Source organism: Podarcis bocagei, assembly GCF_964188305.1.
Source record: "Podarcis bocagei genome assembly, chromosome: 15".
In the NCBI taxonomy this organism is placed as follows: domain Eukaryota; kingdom Metazoa; phylum Chordata; class Lepidosauria; order Squamata; family Lacertidae; genus Podarcis; species Podarcis bocagei.
Genome location: NC_138141.1, coordinates 23,782,000 through 23,805,814, shown reverse-complemented (window position 1 = coordinate 23,805,814; position 23,815 = coordinate 23,782,000). Strand labels below are relative to the sequence as shown.

At 46.2% G+C, this 23,815-nt stretch overlaps 1 protein-coding gene and 1 long non-coding RNA gene across 2 annotated transcripts in view; one reads left to right on the top strand and one right to left on the bottom strand.

Annotated features, from left to right (window-relative positions):
* Window positions 1-23,308, bottom strand: part of TECTA (tectorin alpha) — an 83,523-nt gene extending 60,215 nt beyond the window's left edge. Inside the window, exons 1-4 of the mRNA XM_081172807.1 lie at window positions 23,230-23,308; window positions 14,664-14,797; window positions 12,504-12,791; window positions 1,307-1,444 (exon numbers count right to left, since the gene is read on the bottom strand). Of these exons, the coding sequence (XP_081028933.1) occupies window positions 1,307-1,444; window positions 12,504-12,791; window positions 14,664-14,797; window positions 23,230-23,293 (624 nt within the window). The 5' untranslated portion in view covers window positions 23,294-23,308. The remainder of the gene's footprint in view (window positions 1-1,306; window positions 1,445-12,503; window positions 12,792-14,663; window positions 14,798-23,229) is intronic.
* The window catches only part of LOC308574711, a 204,586-nt gene that overhangs the window by 162,881 nt on the left and 17,890 nt on the right, over window positions 1-23,815 (top strand). The window lies entirely within an intron of this gene.

The following is a 23,815-nucleotide window of genomic DNA, read 5'->3' as shown; positions in this document are numbered from 1 at the left end:
ATCAGTAGTGATGACAAGTCCTGATCCAAAACACACAGAAAGCAATGCAGTGGGGAAGGCAGGTGCAACCTTTTGTGAAGGTACACTTCGTCAGCTGTGCGGTTATCTTCAGTTGACAAGCGTATGCATAAGCATGTGTGATACACACACACTTGGGCTCTGAGTGGGGGAAATTGCAAAATGCAGTGGAAAATGGCAAGTGCAATAAAAGTAGAGTCTCTTGAAATTCAAGGAGAGCTTAAGTGGGGGAAATAAACACAGCAACTATTCATGAAAGTGGTGGCCCACAATATGCCTCCGATGAAGTGGGCTTCATCTTCTAGCATCTATCATACAGCTTATGGTGGAACAAATTCGTTAATCTTTCAGTGCTACAAGACTGCTGTTTTTTGCTGCAACAATCCTCTGGAATAAGAACATAAGACGAACCCACTGGATCAGGCCAACAATGGTCCATCTAGTCCAGCATCCTGTTCTCACAGCAGCCAATCAGATGCTTGTGGGGAACTCTCAAGCAGGAACCAAATGCAGGAACCTCTCTTCTTCTGTGGCTTCCAACAACTGGTATTCAGAAGCATTTTTATCTCTGTGCTGAAGCAAACACTGAACTTACAGGAAAAGGCCATGGCTCAATGGAACAGCAGCTGTTATTGTGCAGAAGGTCCTAGGTTCAATCGCCATCATCTGCAGGTAGGGCTGGGAATATCCCCTGCTTGAAACCCTGGAGAGCTGCTTCCAGCCAGCATGGACAATATTGACCTAAATGGGCCAGTGGTCTGGCTCGGTCTGTTTCTTTGAACCACACTCTGAACTGTGAATAGTGACTCTGCCATTCTATTCCTATTGTGATTCCTATTGCTACTAGCCACAGAACCACCAGGTTTGATGAGCCATAGAGGAATGGATGGACAGACAGACCGACAGACGGATGGATTCAGCTCTTCCTCCAACTCCTTTACTTCTCCCCAACTCCACAGTGCCGTATCTATCACTAAGATCTTTGCCTCAGGGCAAGGCACAGGCCCACTTTTCAAAATGGGCCCTGCCTCCTGTTTCCTCAGGCTGAACATAGCCTCTGGGCCTTGAAGGGGAGGAGGAAAGGAACATGTCCCTTCTTCTCAACTCAGATGCTACAGGTGGAGAAATAGGCAACATGACCCCTCTCTGGAACTTGGGACCTTTTTTGGGGGGGGTGTTAGATACTATTCTCTACACCCACAGAGCTGCCTGATTTTTCCTCATGGATGCCAGGCACCAAAATGGTCACTGGAGAAGACAGCCTAAGGAGAGAAACTCAAGTTCCTACCTGAGCCATCACACCACCAAGGCCTGTCAGAGGGTCTCCTCCACTTGCAGTCCCTGTGGTCCAGTTGATTTCCTCATAGTTGAAGATGGCAAATGAGGATGTTCCATCTGAGACCAGGAGAGCCTGGAAGGTGTTCACCTGTTTGAAGCACAAATGCTTGTTTTAGACAGTGAGATAAATGTTTCCCTTTGGCCAAGCTTTTCCTTCGAGTTTGAATAATTTCTCCAAACAATTAAAAAATATATAAACATATAAGTGCAACTTTTTAATTTATGAAATTAGGGCGCAACTTCTTAAGCACACCAAATTTCAATATTTTCTTTTCTAGTTCCTAAAAGCCCAACAGCACCTTTAGTTGACTGAAAGCAGTTAGTACTGAAAACATTTAAATTGGGATATTATCTTGACATTTTGTAAGCAAGACAGAGAGAGCAAAGAATTAGTCAGCTCCCCCCCCCCCCATGCACACACTGAATTTTCGTTCCGCTGTTGATTCAACCTCAACAGATGTTTCTCCAACAAAAATATCTTAATTTACCTGTTTTGTACTTTGTACATCCTATAGATGGCAGTGTTAGAATAAGCACCGAAAAACATGACTAAAACTTTGTTCTGGAACTTCTGGTATCAGCCTTCCCACCATCACATTTTTATCCATACAAGCGTTATCTTATTCGGTTACCTTCCCTATTCAGATAGTATAATAATGCAAACCCTGGCTTTTTTAGAACAGTAAACAGGATTTTGCACCAAAACCTAGGCAACAGAATATGTTGGCCATTGATTTGTTTGTTTATTTAAGTTTAGAAGACCTTCCTACTTGGGAAAGAAAAGAAAAGGGCCTGGAAATTAATCTAATAGTGAATAGATTTCAAAGCCACAACCAGGAGAGGCTGATCTGGCCTGAATGTGCTAATAATAATAATAATAATAATAATAATAATAATAATAATAATAATAATAGAAGAATAGGACATCCCTATTTTCATTGGAGGGTATGCAACTTAAGTCTGAGAAGTTTCAACAATTAAAACAAATGCTATATTAGATAGGCACGGAAATGCTTCAACTGCAATAAGCCCATTGATAGTCTATGTGGTTTGCCCCAGTAGTATGCTAAAAAAACACAAGACTGGGTTGTCCATAATGTGCGAGTTAAAAGGTGGTGGCAGTAAGCGTAGCTGTCTGGATCTGTCCCCCTAGGACTTGTCTCACTGGGATGCAGAGTGGTCAGGCTGCTTTAAAGTCTCCTCATGCAATTGGATGTTCAAAATACGAAATCACAGAATATTAAAATAGTCCAGCAGATGATACATCAAACGGCAGCCGCTCAGAGCCGCATGCTCAACCAGAGTTAAAGTAGCTCCGCTTCGGAGAATTAAATGCATGAGATTCCAATTTACATCGGGTCGGGATACTGCCCAGTGCCTGGAAGAGGCCCAATTTCAAAGCAATTTTGGCAGTGTGTAACTTCTCCTTTTATGGCCCCTCCATGACATGTGTTTTATAGAACCTCCTATTTCAACCACCATAAAAGTGGGCCCAGCAGACCAGCTCTCTCCTCCCTCCGGCCGGCATCCTTAATTCCCCTGACTTTAATGGAATGATTAAACCAAGAACCAATTTGGCCCAATAAATCTAAAACCCACAGTAGTGAACCAAATGCTCCTCTTAACTTATGAAGCTATTTCCCTTGGCTTGTATTTTTGGGTGGAAAGGTGGAGAATGAGTTGGGTGTCTGGCTTTTACAGCCCATCAGTTGATGATGATGATGTTTTTCAGCCCAATCAATACATACACTGATGTTTGTCCAACCACTTTCCGGTATGATAAGGTAAGCACTAAAAAAGAGAGTTTTCCTCCCCCACCCCCTTTATTTTTTAAAAAAGAGACACCATCCTTCAATGTCCTTCAGAAGATGTGTTCGGACAAAGGTGAGATCTGGACCAGGGATGACATGTTTGCAGCTGAACAAAGCCCCCCCCCCCCCAATTTCACAGTCACATTGACACTATACATTTAAAGCACATGATGTCTCTCAAAGAATCCTTGGAACTATAGTCTACCTCTCGCAGAACTGCATTTCCCAGCGCCCTTAACCAACTATAATTGGTTTTGGGGATGGAAGGTGCTTTCAATGCATGGTGTAAGATGTGGTGACCAGCAGGGCTTATTCCCCAATAACTGTGAATAATAATAATAATAATAATAATAATAATAATAATAATAATAATAATACCTTTATTGTCAATGTACAACCTGTGTACAATGAAATTGCAGGCTTAGTTGCAATGAACCTCAGCTGGATCATGTTCAATTTATATTACTGATCTCATTTATTGTTATATACCACCTTTTCCACTCAGCAGACCCACAACATTCCCTTCCATTCCCCAGGCTGGAACACCACAGGGAAAACTCAGCTGCGCTCTGCTTCCAGTTTATCAGCTCCAGACCTTGTGCTTGGAGCTGTCAAGCGCTGCCAGGGCTCAAACTGGGAAGCTTTGCATCTCTGTGCAGCTGGGGTGAGTCACTGAACATCAAGGGTGCAACATCGTGCAATGAGGTACCCTCAGGTCCTGGGGCTGACTCCAGCCAGCCAACTGGACAATGGATCTTCCTCATTTTCAGCAGCCTGGGCTCCAGCTGGGAGGGGCCGTTTGGCTCTGCCAGGCAGTAGCACTGAAGGAAGAAACCAACCCAAGCCCCAGCACCATATCCAGGCCTGAACCACAGCTTGAGGAGAAGAAGAAGAAGAAGAAGAAGAAGAAGAAGAAGAAGAAGAAGAAGAAGAAGAAGAGGAGGAGTTTGGATTTGATATCCCGCTTTATCACTACCCTAAGGAGTCTCAAAGCGGCTAACATTCTCCTTTCCCTTCCTCCCCCACAACAAACACTCTGTGAGGTGAGTGGGGCTGAGAGACTCCAGAGAAGTGTGACTAGCCCAAGGTCACCTAGCAGCTGCATGTGGAGGAGCGGGGAATCAAACCCTGTTCACCAGATTACGAATCTACTGCTCTTAACCACTATACCACATTGGCTGTCATCAGCTCAGTGACTCTTGTGTCAGGGACTTCTGAACGGGGACCTCCAGTGTCTATACCCCAGGCCAGCATCTTCCCTGCCCAAGGAACCAATTTCCCCTGTGGCAGAGACCACATTGTCAACACAGGCAACAATTGTGGAGGGAACTGTCAGAAAGGAGGAGGAGGTGGAGTTCTGGGCTCCAAACCAATGGCCTGCCCTTTTTAAGATCTTCCACTTCTCAAAGAAAGTGCAGAGCCTGGGAAGGATGATCTGGCCCTGGAAACAAAACAGCTTTTAGCCCACTGTTGGACTTTGTTGGAATACTTTGCTTTCTAGGGGATGCATCCAGCATTTTCTGAGTGCCAGCACAAGGGTTCTTGCAGATGAGTATTCATGTTGAGCAACAGAAGAATGCAATGCAGCAGTTGCACTAGCGGAAACTCATCACACAACAGATTGTGAAGTCTATTGCACAACAGAGTCACCAGAAACCTGCTTATGAGTTTTCTTTCAGAACACCATTCTGCAAGGGTACAAACCAAAACCTTTTGATGTTGGGGAAAAGGCAATGTTGCTACAAGTTCCATTGAAAGGGATGAATGTCACCCTCCTCCCCCGCCTTAAGTGTCCACATTCTTTTATATTGTGTATGTAAATCTTCAGTGTCTTTTCCTCGCAGTTTTGTGTGAAGGATGGTGCCGTGCAAAACAAATTGCACTGCGCCGCAAATGCAATTCCCTCTCCCCAAAACAATCCATGCTTCCTCAACCTTGCTGCCTCCTCCAGACGTTTTGAATTGAGCGAGAATGAGATTGGTAAAGGTCGTTTCAGGAAAGGCAAAGAAGCACGAAGGAGCATGCCCTTTGGTTGCAGCTGATTTGAAAGTGTTGCTTCAGAGCACAGCCACAGTTTCCCAGTGGAGACAACAGGGGAAACAAACAAAGCAACAACATCTGCCCCCCCGGAAAACAAAACCGTGGCCCTCCTTAGTGGGGGCATCTCATAATGTTTTATTTGGGTATCATGTAAGTTGATCAGTTTTAAAAAATGGCTGAAAGGTAGGGTAAAGGTAAAGGTAAAGGTAAAGGTAAAGGGACCCCTGACCATTAGGTCCAGTCGTGGCCGACTCTGGGGTTGTGGCGCTCATCTCACTTTACTGGCCAAGGGACCTGGCGTACAGCTTCTGGGTCATGTGGCCAGCATGACTAAGCCGCTTCTGGCAAACCAGAGCAGCGCACGGAAACACCATTTACCTTCCTGCCGGAGCAGTACCTATTTATCTACTTGCACTTTGACGTGCTTTCAAACTGCTAGGTTGGCAGGAGCTGGGACCAAGCAACGGGAGCTCACCCAGTCGCGGGGATTCAAACTGCTGACCTTCTGATCAGCTAGTCCTAGGCTCTGTGGTTTAACCCACAGTGCCACCCATGTCCCTATAAAGGTGTATTTGGTCAAATACCTGACCAGAGCTCAATGGTAGAGGATAGGCATTGAAAGCTGAGGTTGCTGAAGAAACCAGAGACCATCTTGGCAGTGAGTCCTGGAAGACCTGCTCCCTGCCTTGCAGGCCTTTTCCCAACTGGCCTGGGAAGGGAGGGCCTGGACTGACTCCAGCTACAAAAGCTGAGGCCACAGAACAGACTCTTGGGCTGGGGTGTTGTTTACAGGGGGCGTTGTTGGGGCAGGGCATTGTTGCTGTTAGTTTTTTATATCTTTATTTTAAAACTTGTGATTTCTATGGAAATAGTTCCTTTCGGATGTGTGTTTTTTTGTCTTGTTTACTGTTTATAATTACTTTTGTTATGTTGTAGTTACAGGCATCCCCCCACTAACGTGGGGTTTATGTTCTGGGTTCCGTGCACATAACTGAAATAGCGTAAAGAAGGGGGGAGCACCTTTAATAGGGAGGGCATGCAGGGACGAGAGAGAGAGAGAGAGAGAGAGAGAGAGAGAGAGAGAGAGAGAGAGAGAGAGAGACTCACATGTGCCGCTGCCTGATGGGCCTTCCCTCGCTTGGGGCTGCTGCTCCAAGCCTTCTCTCCAATCCCTCACATTACAACAAGTGAGTGACCAAGAGCAACTTCCGGGCAGCAGCCCCGAGCAAGGGAAGGCACAGCTTTTCAATCAATTTATTTATTTCGCGGCGACCTGCATAAAAGCAGTCGCACGCAAGTTGAACGTGCATAACTGGGGGAATGCTTGTATGTGGTTTTTTCATGTTGTAAGCTGCCTTGAGCATGTTTGGAACTGTGGAAAGGCAGCATACAAATAACAATATGTATGTTTGTTATGTATGTAGATGGTCCCAGGTTCATCCCCTCCTTTATTTATTTATTTATTCGCTATAGGCGGTTACAGAAGCATCACACAGCACCTCATGCAAGCTTGCTCTGTGTCTATTTTAGTATTCAGTTAATCACTAATATAGTATATAAATTACTGAGATTAACAAAGTAGAGTATTTTTTTTATTAGTGTGGAAAAATGTTTTGCCTCCCACTTTCATCAGCTACCAAAACATTTTGCCACATTGATAAAAAAAAGATGCTTTGCGAATCACAGTAGCAAGCACACAATATTTGTATTATATTTGTATATATATATATAACAACTTAAAACCTACAGTAATGCAATCAAATGTGATGCGGCATAAAAATCAGAGTCAAAATTACTATTGGGATCAAAGAGTGGAGAATAGAACATAAGAGCTAGAACAGATAGAAAAGGTCACAACAAGATTTGAAAGATGGGGTTTGAAAGGTCCTTAAAGGTAAAGGTAAAGGGACCCCTGATCATTAGGTCCAGTTGTGGCTGACTCTGGGGTTGTGGCGCTCATCTCGCTTTATTGGCCAGTCATGTGGCCAGCATGACTAAGCCGCTTCTGGCGAACCAGAGCAGCACACGGAAACGCCGTTTACCTTCCCGCTATTTATCTACTTGCACCAGCGTGCTTTTGAACTGCTAGGTTGGCAGGAGCAGGGACCAAGCAACGGGAGCTCACGCTGTCACGGGGATTCAAACCGCCGACCTTCTGATCGGCAAGTCCTAGGCTCTGTGGTTTAACCCATAGCGCCACCTTGAAAGGTCCTTACTGGCTTCCAAAAGGACATTAGAGGAAGCAGCAGATGGTCCTCTGTGAGGAGGGCCTTCTGCAACTGGGGAACCTTCAACAAACAGAATGCTCTGCACCAGCCACCCACAACTCCCCATCTATTGATGGCACCTGTAGAAGGCTTTCTGACAAAGACCTCAAGGTCTTTGTAAGTACATGGGAGAAGAGGAAGAGATCCTTCAGATATTGTCCCAAGCCATGAAGGCCCTTAAAGGTCAACACCAGTCCTTTGAATTGGACTGTGAGCCAGTGAAGATGGCAAAGTGTTGGTGTGATATGTTTGCAACATAACATGTCCCAGTTAGGAATCTGACAGCCATATCCTTGACTGAATTTTCCAGGCCGTTTTCAAAGGTAGCCCCAGATGCAACACAGTGTGACGATCTAAACAGAAGATCACCAGGACACAGATCCTGGAGGCAAGGTAGGATCCCAGCTGGTGTATTAGCCCAAGCTAGTAGAAGGCATCCCAAACTAGAGAGGCCACTTGTGTCTCTAATGCCACAGAGGGATCACTGAGAATTCCAAACTAAGAACCTTTACAGTGAATGCAATCTTCTCCAGAACAGGTTGACACACCATTCACCTGGGCAGGTAAGCAGGCCAATCAAAGTAACTACCCTCTTTCTGGTATGGATTGAGTTTCAAGTTATTGTCCCTCATCCAGCCCATTACCTTATCAAGGCACAAAAATGAACTAGATCAGGTATGGCCAATCTGTGGCCCTCCAAATAATGTTGGACTCCCATCATCCCCAGTCAGCATGACACTAGGCAAAGATGATGGGAGTTGAAGTCCAATATCATCAAGAGGGACATAGGTCAGCCGCCTCTGGGCTAGATAGGTTGATGGTCCAATACTGGACCAAGATGGACTAATGATTCAGCAGACTGAAATGATATAAGCATTCATATGATCTCTAAATGAGCTGCTGTTATGCTGTTCATCATAAGATACAGTGGTACCTTAGGTTACGAACTTAATTCATTTTGGAAGTCCATTCTTAACCCGAAGAGTTCTTAACCCAAGGCATTCATTCCCTACATAGGCCTCCTGCGGCCCTGGAAGAGGAATTGTGTTCATATCCTGGGGCAAAGTTCGCAGCCTGGGACACCTACTTCCGGGTTTGTGGAGTTTGTAACCCGAAGCGTTTGTAACCTAAAGTGTTTGTAACCGGAGGTACCACTGTACAACAAGGACAGCTTTTTTTTTATGGAACTCACTGTTACAGAGTGCACCCCCCCCCTTTTTGTTGCCCCTGGCAGCCATTTTGTGCTGGCACCCATGACACTTTTATCAAGGTTTGAGTACTGTACCAAATATCTCTGTCTCTCTCTCTTACTCTCTCTCTCTCTCTCTCTCTCTCTCTCTCTCTCTCTCTCTCTCACACACACACACACACACACACACTGCCAATCGACTATGCCCTCTGCATCATTTGAATCTTTAAAATAGTCAAATACAAAAATAAATAAATACACCAACTAAAAGCAAACACAAAGCGGAAAGAAAATCAAATCAAATCCTAGTTATACTCAGAGTAATAATAATAATAATAATAAATTTTTATTTATACCCCGCCCTCCCCAGCCAAGGCCGGGCTCAGAGCGGCTTACAAGCAATAATAAAAACAAGATGAGTGATTACAACTTAAAAACAAAAATAAAATACATTAAAATAATGGAACATTAAAATATTAAAATGGAGCCTCATTGCAGGAGAAGGAAAAGAAAAAAGGAAAAAGGAAAAGGGGGACGGAGGGAATCAAATTGGCTCCAATCCAAAGGCCAGGCGGAACAACTCTATCTTACAGGCCCTGCGGAAAGAGATCAGATCCCGCAGGGCCCTGGTCTCATGAGACAGAGCGTTCCACCAAGTTGGGGCCAGTGCTGAAAAGGCCCTGGCTCTGGTTGAAGCCAATCTAACTTCCTTAGGGCCTGGGACCACTAGGGTGTTGTTATTTATGGACCTTGAGGCTCTCCGTGGGGCATACCAGGCGAGGCGGTCCCGTAGGTACGAGGGTCCTAGGCCGTGAAGGGCTTTAAAGGTCAAAAGCAGCACCTTAAATCTGACCCTGTATTCCACCGGGAGCCAGTGCAGCTTGAAAAGCACTGGATGAATATGCTCCCATGGCAGAGACCCTGTGAGGAGCCTCGCTGCAGCATTCTGTACCCGCTGGAGTTTCTGGGACAGCTTCAAGGGCAGCCCCGCGTAGAGCGAGTTACAGTAGTCAAGCCTGGAGATGACTGTCGCATGGATCACTGTGGCCAGGTCGGGGCGGGAAAGGTAAGGGACCAACTGCTTGATGCGGCGAAGGTGGAAAAATGTCGCCTTGGCTGTTGCTGTGACTTGCGCCTCCATGGAAAGGGAGGCATCAAGGATTACACCCAAACTCTTAACGGAAGGCAATGGCACTAATTGGGCCCCCGCAAGAGAAGGGAGTTGGTCCCTCATCCCCATGCTATCCCGACCTAGCCATAGGACCTCTGTCTTCGAAGGATTTAGTTTCAATCGGCTCCCACGAAACCATCCAGCCACAGCTTCCAAGCATCTGGTCAGTGTGTAAGGGGCCGAGTTGGTGTGGCCATCCATCAGTAGATAGAGTAGACCCATTGACATTAATAGACGTGACTAATTTACATCTATTAATGTCAGTGGGTCTACTCTGAGTTGAAGCTAAGTGGATACAACCCATAAACACACCACTCAATGATGCCACCTTTATTAGATATTCAACATCTGTAAGATGTGTGGGTAGTTCTGGTCTCTGCACTAGCGACTGGGGAACAGTGCACCCTCCCCTGATAATATCAGCATTAGCTGCAATCAATGAATGAGCATTGCAGCCAACTGCGATCAATCCCCTCTTTGACTGGAGCTTGATTTTTGTTGTGATAGCGTTGCAAATGGCTCTCTTTCATTTTTTCCCTTCTATGCTTTTAAGAACCCTGTTGGGATTTTTGTGCGGCGGTTAGATTCTTTGGACACACAAGCAAGCAACCTTCATTTCTGAAATGGCCCTCCTTCCCCTCCTGCTCCGATTAACATCACAGAGGAGAAATTCCATCTGTGCTTACTTACATTTAAAAGCCATAAAGTTCTGGAAATCAGATCAGTCGCTTGGGCCAAAACATTTTTTTTTAATGGGGAGGGGGGCTATTTTCTTTTCCCAAAAGGCAGGCTTTAAGATGATGGATGGCAGCCAAAGATTAATTTATTGTGGCAGAGGGGACACTGAAGGTGGGCTATACACACACATGTATATCTATAGATATATACACCATCATTTATATACTGTATCTGGAAGATCTCTCTTGGTTCCATTAAATATCCACTAGGGACCAGTTGGCGACTCGAGAGACTGGCTGGGCTTACAAGGTCAAACAGCATTTTCATTCAGGTACTGCCCCTGACAACAGCACCTACCCTTTTCCCACCCTGGAGCCTACAATTTAGATGAAGCCTCTCTTCAATAGAGAGACCCACTATCAAGTTGTTAAAAGCAGGGACACACTAAGTGAAAATGCTAATGGGCTGGAAATGAGCAAAGCTGAGAAGCTGGGCTCCAGACTGTTGCAGTAACTTAAGCAGAGCATCTGGAAACTGGCTTGTGAAGAAGGAAAAGCACAGAATTAATAGCCTAAAGAACTCTAGAAGCAGCAAGCAGACGTGGTTAAACTCATGCCCCAACTTGGTGTCATTGAGCCTCATCCAGTAACTTGTGGACACAACACCGTCCCAGGAAGAAATCAAGGGAAGATATCGACATTTCAAACACTCGGCGACCTTTCAAAATGGACTTCAAATGGAATTGCCACTGAATTCTGCTTACAGACATCTTTTTAAACCATGGATTTTAAGCACACACCATCAATGCATTTCAGATGTTCGGGATACAAGGCAGATCCGAAATGGATCCACTTTGGACTTTGTAACACTTCCAGGGCCCAGCACATTGTCATGAGATTAATCACCACATGCCAAGCACTGAAACAGAGGTGGGAGAACTAGTGGTTCTGCAGATGTTGTTGGACCGATTCTCATTGTCCCAGATCACTGGCCATGTTGACGGGGGCTGATGTGAGTTGGAGTCCAACCATCTCTGGAGAACCACAGGTTCCCTGTCTCTGGCCTAGAAGGGGCTTGCCTCTGCTGCAGAAATCTTGCCACAAACTGGGTGCTCTTGTAGCTTTACTATCAGCTTTGCATTCAGTTACTGCTTTACAGTTTAGCACATGAAACCCATGTATGGTTCCATCACTTCCAATGCTCTCACATACAGGTTTTCTAAGTATATAGACATCGTGTGCAAGTCCTGAGAAGACAACATGTATTCCTACCAGTGGTGTAGCGTGGGTTGCCAGTACCTGGGGTGGGACAAGTGTTGTGCCCCCTCCCCCCCGGACTGGGAAGCTAGGGTAGGGGATCGTGCCGGGGAGGGCACAAACAGAGCCCACACAAAGGGTGAACGGAACCCACCGCCAAGAAGCTGATCGCCTGCTGCCTCCATCCACCTGCCTGCTAGACCAACCTGCCTGTCGCTGCATCTCAGCTGCCAGGGCTCTGTGCCTGTCATGGAGGCACTTGATTGTGTCCTCTCAAATATGTGAGTCTGGGGCCACGGCCCCCTCTACATCCCCCACACGATTCCTACTGCACAATCATGCAACAAACTCCTGCTCCCCATAGGTAAGATCAGCAAACATAACCAGGTATGTGCAGATTTTGTACTTATTGCTATACAGAAGTGGCTTCCTTTTGGGAGTTTAGTGTTGGCTCCTACTCAGAACATGCACTTGGACAAAATAGTGGTAGAGCCTCTCTCTGGCATGCAGAAGGTGCCAGGTTCAATCCCTGGCACCTCTGGGGTAGGGCTGGGATAGACTCCTGCCTGAAACCCTGGAGAGTTAATGTAGACAGTTAAACCCTCCCCGTTAATGTAGACAGTACAGAGCGAGATGACTCAGCGTGACACAGCATGAAGCAGCTTCCTAAGTTCCTTCACTGTGAAATAATTCTAAACTTGGTTTTAGCACATCCCGTCCATGTTCCACCCTTACCGGGGTTGTGCTGCTGCCTCCGTAGAAGGTGACCTCTTCCCAAGTAGCAACAAAAATGGACACAGCGTTGAACGATGGCAGGTTCTTGAAATACTTCCGGATATCTTTGGAGACCTTCTTGAGGAGATCAGGATCCGTGCTCTCCCGGTAATAGACTTCCCCTCGGATGCCGTTGTGGACGTCTGCCCAGAAAGGAGCGATAAAAGCCCGCCCGTCAGCCAGGGGGAAAGACTCTGGCGTGAACTGGCTGACCAGCACATTAAAGGAAACGACGCCATTGTTGTTGACCTGCGAGGGAAAGCGGAATGGTTTGATTTAAGCCAGTGGAAGGCTTGGCAACGAGAGGCAGAAATGTCAGCTTAAAATTATGCTTGCGTAGGTTGAGCCGGTGGCAGAGGCTGGGCTATGCAATTATGGGTTGTAAATAGGGCTATATTTCTAGGCTCCTCTGTGGCCTTCATCTCACCCTGAGGCTGGGATAGAACTGAGGTTCAAAAACCCACAGAAAATGAAACCCAGAGGTGACCCCCCCCCACCCCTCTGGAAATTTCCATACTCTGCATTCTCATCATGGCCACCTTTTCAAAGAATACTTACCAAAGCAGACTGGTCTAAAGAGATTTGTGGGAATTATCTTCTGGGGAAGTCGTATGCTTCCAATGTATGGTGCGTAGTCAGCCCTATCCTGCACATCTCCTGCAGTCTTCTGCTCCGTTGGATGTTAGTTTCCCATGGGGAAACAACCAGACCAGGGCCGTCTTAAGCATACACAGTGCCAGGGTGCAAAGATCTGCCCGGCTCCCCCCTCCCAGGTTGCCCAGAGTTGTCATCCTTTTTTTAGGGGGGGGAACCCAAAGTTGTTGACCTTTGTTTAGGGCAGGTCAGCGAGGTGCACATGGCTAACCGGCCGCCCCAGCATCAACAGAGGAGCTTGAGGCAGTGGCGGCAGCAGCAGAGCAAGGCCAGGGCTGGGCACCTGGGATGGGCAAGCAGAGCCCAGCACAACAGTCAAGCCCGAGGCGGTGGCGGTGGCAGCTGAGAGAAGCCGGGTGCCTTGTGTGAGCAGCGTGCGCTGGGCAGGCCTCTCAATGGCCCACCAATCCCAGGTGCGCAGGAGGGTGGAGTTGGCTGGCTGCCTCAGCTCCTCGCTCGCCTGTAGCAGAAAAACTGTGGTGCTCTGATGGGCTCTACTCTGCTCGGCAGCGGCTGTCGGCTCTTCCCAATCCCCGGACTCCAAATCTCGGCCCCGGACTCTCGGCCTGGAGCCCCTGAGAGTCTGGCGCCTGGGTGCCCCACACTCCTAGCACCTATGGGTAAGATGGCCCTGAACCAGACATTTACCTCTGCCCACATCACTTTCTCAAGTGGTAACATCCATCAAGAGCTTCACTGCACAATTCTGCTTCACTGTTGGAGCCTCCTTGGGACTACACCACGTCTAACTACAGGTTGAGGATCTCTAGGAAACTAGAGAGATGGGGAGCCAGAAGGAACCAGAAGGTAGAAAAGGTCCTTTGTCTGAGACCTCGGAGAGTTCCTTGCTGGTCAGAGTACAGAATCCTGGGTTGGATGGGCCAGTGGTCTGACTCAGCGTAAGACAGCTGAGGTCTCTTTCTGCACATTTTGCCCATGTATTTGCTCACCCCTTGATCCTGCACTAAAGAGGTATTTTTTTTTAGTCTTTTCAAGCACCACCATGAGAGATTAAGTCAGCCGAACAGCTTGTCTGCTAAACAAACAAACAAAACAAATAAAGATGCAAAAAACATTTTTTAAAATCCCCGAAGCTGGAACAAAATAAATAATCTTCATTTTCCTGCAGTTGCTCCCTCCATACGCTTGTTGCATGTCATGCAACAGGAATAATGTCCGACGTGTCAAGGCCCTCGCGTCTCTCTGGTGTTTAATCACCTGCAAAAGGCAATTTATTGCCTTTTATATCCCTGCCCCACGAACATTAGCCCATTAAATATACCTCTGACTTTCTTAATCATAAAACCTATCAGTTCATGAAATCTAAGAACTTGTCAGGAGGGATCCCATAAATCTTCCTCTGCCCTGAAATGCTGGAGGGAAGCTGTGTTTAAAATGCAGACGTTAATGGCGGGGAAAATGAATAATAGGGTCCGGCGGCTTCCGCAGCCCCAGCCCTGTACTTACAAAAATGGTTCGATATGGGACTCCGAAGAAGATGAATGGGAAGGACAGCTTGATCTCCGGGGAGCTGCCGTCATCCACTTTGGGCGTTTTGGTGTCGTTGGGCCAGAACGGATACAAAATTGCCATGGCCTGAGCTGTAATTGGGACATATGTTCTATTATTCAAATGCCAGCCCCACTGTGTTGCGGTCACCATTGGCACACAATCAGAACCATCTCACCTCCCTCGCCCTGAAAGCCCCTTTAATATTTAAAACAAACAAGCAAAATAAGTACCCGTCCACTAAGATGCACCTCCATGTGCGGTGAGTCATAGCTGGTAATTTAGAATGACACACGCATTCACTATACTCAGGCAAGATATAAGGACCAGCAAAAATGAAACCTGTGGACCATAGAGCAGACACATGCAAATTCAGACCCCCTCAAATGTCCCTATTTTCCAGGGAGAGTCCCGCATTTACAGAAGCCGTCCCAGTTTCTGATTTGGTTCCAGAATGTCCTGCTTTTCCATAGGACGTCACTATTTTCATCAGAGAACTGTTGGAGGGTATGAGATAATGTCAGTCATGACAATTGATTTCAGTGGGTCTACTCTGAGTAGGCAGGACGAAATTGGATATAACCCCTAAAGTTTGTCTGATCTGCCATGTTTAAAGTTATTTTTCACATTCATTTAAGCTGAGCTGAGTGCTAAACCTCCAGTTGCTCATACAGTGGTACCTCGGGTTAAGAACTTAATTCATTCTGGAGGTCCGTTCTTAACCTGAAACTGTTCTTAACCTGAGGTACCACTTTAGCTAATGGGGTCTCCCGCTGCCGTCGTGCGATATCTGTTCTCATCCTGAAGCAAAGTTCTTAACCCGAGGTACTATTTCTGGGTTAGAGGAGTCTGTAACCTGAAGCGTCTGTAACCTGAAGCATCTGTAACCCGAGGTACCACTGTATAAGGTTCAAGCCTGGACACAGATACAAGTTTGCAGATGTTCCCAGAGAAACCACTTGCTAAAATGGCCTTACTGGCAAAGGCGAGATGGCAAAAGCTCTATCCTGAAACATTCCCATGATGGGCAGAAACCCCTGCTCACACAACATCAACTGAATTGTATCTGCTTGGCTGAGGTTTCTTTCCCTGATGTTTTTACATGAGGGGATAATGCCGTCTCGGCTAGAAAAGAACTTTGCTGCCCTCGTTATAGTCAATGAATGCTCAGCCAAGCCTCCAAAGGCAAAACAATTCACCCTCTGTTTAAGACTCTTTGCTTCAGTCCTATGTTAAGTTTCATATGGGCGCCTACCAGGGCAGCATGGAGACCTTTAGAGGCCCTAAGCACAGAGAAGGTGATGGATCCCCCCGGTGCAATTCAAAGTAAGAACAATAGTTAACCGTATAAAATAAAAAATTTAAAATAACAATGAAGCATAGATTAATTGTAGCACATGACAGGACCTGACGTCCTTGCATTATTTCCATCTACGTTAGTAGGATGTCCCCCTGGTTTAAGTGGGGATAAGTAATTGAAAAGAGAATGGAAGACAGGGGAAAAGTGTGGAGTGTAAAAAAATCTAACAAAGTTCTGATATTCCCCATGATGACTGCTCAAGACTTTTTTTAAAAATAATAATAATAAATCACATTTTTAAAATATAAAAAAATCTCATTTTGTGTGTGTGCACTCTTTCATTGAAGGCGCTTTAAGCATGTGCTTAAATGGAGATTAATGGAGATATATCTGCAGAAACTGGCTAATGAAATATGAACTTTTTAAAAGGAGTGGAATGATTTTGGACAGTATCTGGTGTATAATATTTTTGTCACGCACCTGCTGGATTGTTCTAACCTACACAGGATGGAAGGAGTAAAAATGTTGTTGCTGTTTTATTATTGTTATTGGTGTTCTTGTTGGGAGCCGCCCAGAGTGGCTGGGGAAACCCAGCCAGATGGGCGGGGTATAAATAATAAATTATTATTATTAGCCTAGAATGGCCTATTGAGTCATCCAGCACTGAAACCTTCCCACTGCGTCTTCCTGGATTTTGAGAAAAGGAGAGTCCCTTTGGCCGTCCTCCTGCTCTTTGGCCCTCCAGCAGCACTTGTCTTAACAATTCGATCAGAACACCTAAAGGCCAAAACTAGGGATGGAAGGATCTGCCTTCTTGGATTTCAGTTCACTCACTTTCTCATTTTTCCAGCCTTAAATTCAGTTCTCCACATTTTGCAGCTATTTACTGATTTTCTTTCTTTCTTTTTTAAAATACCTCTTGAAAATTCATTGGTTTTAGTACGAATTATTCCTAATAATCACATTTTTATATGCACTTTTGACTTACTTTGCAAGCAATCTTCCCTGCCATAATGCATTTCTGCATATTATTTTCACTAATGTTTACATTTTTATGCACGCTTCCCCCCCCAGTGTATGCATCTTTGTAAACATGGTTCAGTTGGATAACTGCCTCACAAAATTCAGAGCAGGGCGAATGTCAAAGGCTTATCTGTGTTTCGGTGGACATATTGCTTTGGAAAGTGCAGATTTGATAGGTTTGTGTGTTGAATCCAATCTCTCCACCATCCCTGGCCACAACCTCAGGGCCCTTCACCCTTTTCTGAATCACATTAACCATTCCCACCTCTGCTTTCAGCCACAGCGAGGTCTTCACGCAATGGCATTTCTCCTAATTTGCTAAATGCCGTAATGGCAGGTAGAGTTGCCAGGTCCTGACCCAGATTCAGGGTTTGGGCTTCCTTCTCACAGTTTCTGAAAGACTTGAGTTCTTTGCACACAACGAGGTGTATACTAGGAATGCATGCATGTAGTGTATGTGTGTGTGTGTGTGTGTGTGTGTGTGTGTGTGAGAGAGAGAGAGAGAGAGAGAGAGAGAGAGAGAGAGAGAGAGGAGGGGATCACCAGGACTGTATCTGGTGGCCCCATTCCTGCCACAGCACTGGTTGGTGACTAGGCCCGTGGCTCGAATCAAAAGGTGCCGCCCTGATAGAAAAGCATTTTCTGCCCACAGAAAAAGCTCTTTTGGATGCTGTGTGAGAAATTATGAGTCCGAATCTTGCACAAGTTCTTGAGCAAGGCCCTTGTATTGCCATGTAGAGCGGAGCTGCAACAAATATTGCAGTGTGGTGTTTCTGTTCCAGCGTCCAGCCGGTCATTCCTTCTTCCAATACATTTCATCCTACACCCTCTCCTCATCTCCAGCTCCCCATTTCCCTTCTCTTCCCCAACAGATACTCCGTATTCTGTGAGCTCTGAGCATGCTGATTAGGGACCGGGCAGGCTGCCTACTTGGGTATTTTTCCAGTAAGAAAACTACAGTGGTACCTCGGGTTACATATGCTTCAGGTTACATATGCTACAAGTTACAGACTCCACTAACCCAGTGGTACCTCGGGTTAAGAACTTTGCTTCAGGATGAGAACAGAAATTGTGCTCCGGCGGCGTGACAGCAGTGGGAGGCCCCATTAGCTAAAGTGGTGCTTTAGGTTAAGAACAGTTTCAGGTTCAGAACGGACCTCCGTAACGAATTAAGTACGTAACCAGAGGTGCCACTGTATAGAGATAACCAGCCTTTGTTGAAGCCCTTAGCATGCATTGGGCCAGTGAATCTGGTTAGAGAATGGCCTTTACTTTTTGCACATCGAGAGATTCTGGTAGGGAAGAAAATAATAAAGTTGTTTATTGCAGGAAAGATGCTGAACTTGGACAGAAATGTTTCCAGTTCTAGTCCCACTAACTAGTCTAGAGAGGAACAAGGCAGCCGTGCTTGCTCCCTTTGTTCTCAGAGGATAGTATGAAGATGACCTCTCATCCAGAGGTCTGAGAGAGAGAAGTGTGAGGAGAAGGAGGAGGAAGTTGTAAACAGGATGCAACCTGAGACGTATCAGGCCAAACAAGAAAGAGATAAGAGAAGTAAGCTGATAGGTTAAAGGTACAGGGATAGTCTGGGAATGTGGAAGGGCCTCGCGCTATCTCCCTTAACCCCATGTAAAGCCCTCTTCGGCAAGCTGAGTTGCACCCAAACTTCCAACAAAAGCTCTTCGGCTTGGCACCACGACAGGCATGAAGGATCTGTTTGTGAAAGAGGGCAACTGTCCTGGCTCTGGAGATCAGTTACAAGGACTTGAGATCATTGAAATAAATAAGTGGCCCAGCACAGCAGGATGCAGGCTCCACCCTCTGCCGTGATGAGGGAAATCCCTGGTCTCCCTGGAGCTTCCCCTCACATTCTTCAGGCGAATACAGTCTCTCAATCCCATCAGCATCAGAGGCACAGCTGGTGGTGACATGAGGGAGAGCCTTTTCTGCGGCTGCCCCCAGATTGTGGAATTCCCTCTCAAGAGAGATTGGACAGGCTCCCTCCTCGTTGCCTTTCCTCTGGTAGGCTCAGACCTCCCTGTTCTGGCAGGCCAGACAATATTGACCACTGGGAGCTGGTATTTGGGGCAATCGGTATTTGAATTGCTGGTGCTAAAAGTGTTTTATTGTATTTTAACTAGGGTTTTCAGCTACGCTTTTTAAATTGCGGGAAATGTATTGTGAGTTTTTTTTCATATCCGTGTCCAGGCAAACTGTGGATGAAGGGACTGTAAACTCCCATAGGGTAGTGCCTTGTGAATTTTTAACAACTTGGAATTAAGGTGCTTGCATATGCTTAAAAAATAATTGATAGGATCTACAGGAGAGAAAGAATTGACAGACTCTACAGGGCCTAGAAAAAACATCTTATTGTCAGCCCTAGCAGTAGATTTGGCCAATTACCAGTGCAGTGTAAGGATTAGAATAGGGAGGGGGTGGGGGGGACCCAGGGCCTGAATGCAGCCCTCCAGGTATCTCTATCTGGCCCTGGGGAATCTCCCCAAGAAACGGCCCTCGCCCATCCTCCTTCACTCCTTCCTTAGGTGTTTTAGCCTGGCTGGAATGTGTCCTTGAACCCTCATCATACCTACTGCTTCCTTGGATACTTGATAGAGTGAGGTTGTGCAGGGTATGTAGAAACTAACCTACCATGCAAATGCAAGAATTACATTTCTCCTCCTCCCACTTTGCGTCTGGGTGCACCCAGCACTGGCATGTGGCCCCCAGTGTGTAGAACCAAATGGTGAAAATGACCCGGAAGGCCTGTAAAGGTCAGCTTGGTAGCCCACATAACCCGGGGGCTATGCCATTCACTGCAATATGTTCATCCGCTTGCTTTGAGAGATGCTAATTGGCTGGCTTTGATGCTATGCTTATCTGCTGACTTGGGATGCTTGGCTATTGGCCTTGGGAGGGGAGCTACCCATAAGGCTTGGGTGCCTGCCATTGGTCAGGTGGACCGATGGAAATTTCTGGCCAAGCTGACATATGATGTTTTCTGTATAAGCAATGCTTAACATGCTAGCCTCTCATGGACAGTCGTGACAAACGTTTGCTGCTTCAGGGGTTGCCCCGAGAATGTAAAGGCAGGAAGGTCTCTGGCATTGCATTGTAAGTTTTCACTTTTCTACAATAAAGCACTAGAATTGACCTCTCTGGCATTTTTGACCCCTGCACCAAACCACTTGCACAAGCTCTCCTTTGGGCCTGAAGATGAGGGCACCCAGAAAGCTGCCCAGAATGAAATGTGGCTCCCTGGCTAAAAATGGGGATACCGGGTTTTGAATCCCCACTTAACCAGGAAGCTCACACAGGGTGCTATGAGGATAAACCAGGCATAGGCAAACTCGACCCCCAAGATGTTTTTGGGACTACAACTCCCATCATCCCTGACCACTGGTCCTGTTAGCAAGGGATGATGGGCATTGTAGTCCCAAAACATCTGGAGGGCCAAGTTTGCTTATGCCTGGGATAGACTAAGAGGGGAGGACTGTTGGCAGTGTGATGCAACTCAGCCCACACTGAAGACTGATGTGTCTGCGCACAAAATAGCAGAGAGAGTCGGGGGGGGGGGGAGACACACACACCTGCACACCTCCAGACTTCCTAGACTGCCCTTTAACCTTTGTTGCCCTTCCTTCAGGCTAGACTGATACTCTTATGGTTGCTGACCTCATTTCCTACTTTCCTCTTCTTCACTTCTCAACTTGTGAGGCGCCTTTTGTGTATTTGTTGCTGAGGTGCAAGAACAGGTGCAACTCAGGGCATTCTCTCATCTTTGTTAGAACTAGGATATTTCCCACCAAGCATGTATTTCCTGCAATAAATGCAGCTTCCTCGTCTTCCTAAACCCAGAGTCTCAGTGAACTTATATCAAGCGTAAAGTGTGCTCCTGCAACAGTGATTTGGTTTTAAGTTCAATTTCTGCTGATGCATTTGAACTCCAAATGCCACCAAGAGCCACATGTGACACGCTGAGCACCCTGGAGGAGTGCTGGGCTCCCCACAAAAGCAATTAAATAAATTAATAATCAGTTCATCCTCTACTCTAATCCCCCTTAATACCACCCCAAAGCTATTGTACAACCTCAGCAGAGATGCTCCTTAGCAGAAATTGCTTGCTCCTTCTGTTTGCTCGCTGCCACGCCGCCCTAAGCTATCATGCACAGGAATGGGAGTGGGTGGGTGGAGAAATTAAATTGCATTTGAAGGTGAATCTACCCAAGTCACACTTTCTGAAATTGCATGAACTTAAACACAGCCATCCTTTGAAAACTGCACTACTCCAAATCTTGCAATGCATTTTCTCAAACCCAGTAATGTGTACCAAAATTTAAAAAGAAGAATAAGCATAGGGTAGGGTCCAGTGTGAGCTGAAATGCACATATTCCTGAAAGCAACATGGAAAAATGCATTATATCGGGGAACATTGCTTTGCAAAAATGTGTATATTAGGAGAAATTTGCACTAACATGCTGATGAATCTACACAAGGACTCTTTCTGGGGAAAGAAAAATCCACAAGCTGAGGTGGAAATGCAGAGAACCCAAGAAAAACCGAAACTGACAGATTTGCCCATTCAAAAACACTACCAAATTCTTGCACACAACGCAAAACACACATATCTTAATCATCTTTGCAAGTGACAGAGGGCTTGAAAGATATTGCTATGAGACATTCTCTGTCTCTGGAACTCTTCTAAAAAAAGAAAAAGAAAACTGTTCTAAATGCAAACATGTAAAGATAAGTTGCCATAAAACAGAGAGACTGGCAGGCAGCACAGCCAATCAGATAATCAACATGTTTTTGCATATGGCTACGGACGATGTTAATGTCTCTGGCAAGCATTCCTTTGCCAGAGAGATAGTGAGCGAGCAAAATCATTTCACAGCTGTTATGTAATAGCTGAACAATTACAGCTTGGGTCACAGCTGTGAAATGTAGGGGTTGTTGTTCTTTCCTTTTTCCAAGAGTGGAACTGAGCCCAACTTTTCCTTTTAACAGCTGCTTTAAGAATCAGCAATGAGCTGCATCTTTGCAGGTGCAGCCTCTTCAAACATCCCCAAAGGTTTACCTGGTCCCATTATGTGGAAAAGCGCTACAACCGTTTCCCTTTATTGGGAACAAGTTCTACAGGGTAGATCAAAGCGGGGAGCGATGTGCAGCTTTCCACCGGGATCCGAAACTAGTCTGAATAATGGTTTCTGACATCAGTCCCTAAACACACTCACCTATCTAGGGGAAGGGACAGGCTATTTATTACAACACCATTTCCCTCCCATTTTGCAAAAAAACGAATAAAAATAAATCCATACAGAAACAAGCAAACAATAATAACAATACAACCGCTAACCTAACAGAAGCTGCACCTCATCAAACACAAAATCACCTCTGTGAATCTCAAAAAAACCGTCTGAAACAGAATTAGATTCACCCGAAGCCTAAAAACTAAGCCAGAATGGGAGAGATGAGCCTTCTTGGGGAGATAGGCCCATAAACCCGGTGCCACCACAAAGAAGACTCTGCCCCGACATCATCACTTCCCTGTTTCTCTAAGGGAATGGGAAAAGGGGAACATGGGGCAAGACTTCCTTAGATGACCTGCCTGTGCAATTAGTTGCATACGGGAGGCAACAATGGGAGTGCTCAGGTAAGCTGACTGCTTAAGGTAGGCGATAACCGCCTCTCTCTGCTGGTACAGAAGCAAAAGCAGGTGTTATGTGGGTTCCTTCTTCCCCCACAAAATAGGGTGGGCCTTTTGCATCCACGGTGGCAGGGTGGCAGTTGCTTCCACATGGTGTGATTCCACACGGCTGTGGGACACAGGTGAGTTGCAGAATCACAGGCATTACTCACTTTCCCTTCCGGCTGGTGACAATCAGACTCACCCAAGTGACCCTGCTTATCTGGTACTTTAACTCACACCAGTTCTCCAGTGGGGTGGGAAGCTGCCTCCCTGCTGCTGTGGATGTCTGTGGGGTGGGATGCTAAGGTCAGGGCACCAGTTCTGGCGTCCCAAGGATGCACTTTCTTGGAAATCAGTCCAGCTGCAGCCCGCGAGATGTACTTACTCTGCTTTCAAAACTGAGAAGCCATTAGCTATACATGCCTGGTTCTTATGCAGCGTATCTTTGACGGGAGCGGGTTGCTAATTACCGGGGAAGTATCAGTATCCGGCCGCTGACGAGCCGAAATACTAACCTTGCTGTCGAATAATTATGAAGGCAAAAGCCACCCAGCTTCTAAAGAACGACGGGTAATTCATCCTAGAGGAAGAGGAAGGAGAAAAAGTGCAGCAAATCAGTCGCCCATCCAGAACCAGGTCCCATATGTAAATCCCACCGTAAAGCGTATGTCAAGATCGCCTCAGCATCGCTTGACGGGACCAGACGGCTTGAAATTTGGGAAACCAGTCACTCCATCCGTGCCCACAAACACAAAACCTCTTAATTAGGTCGCGGTTAACGACACCGCTCTTGTTTGAAAAGGGGAACAAAGGGTTTGTTTGGCTCATTTTGTCGGGGCAAACTCAAGGAACAATGCTGGAGGGGGCATGTTTGCTAGAAAGTGCTACCAGTGTCAGCTTTAATAGGTCTGAATATGAAAATAGCTCGGAGAGGAAACACTCATTCCCCTAATAACCCCAAACGATTCCTCAATGATCTCCACGCTACAAAGCTTTTGGCTGAACAGATTCTTATTGTATACCAGAACGAGAGCCAATTATCTACCGTGGAGTGCTCTCTTTGCTGGAAGACTTTCAACGCTGCCTTAACTAATCCTTCCT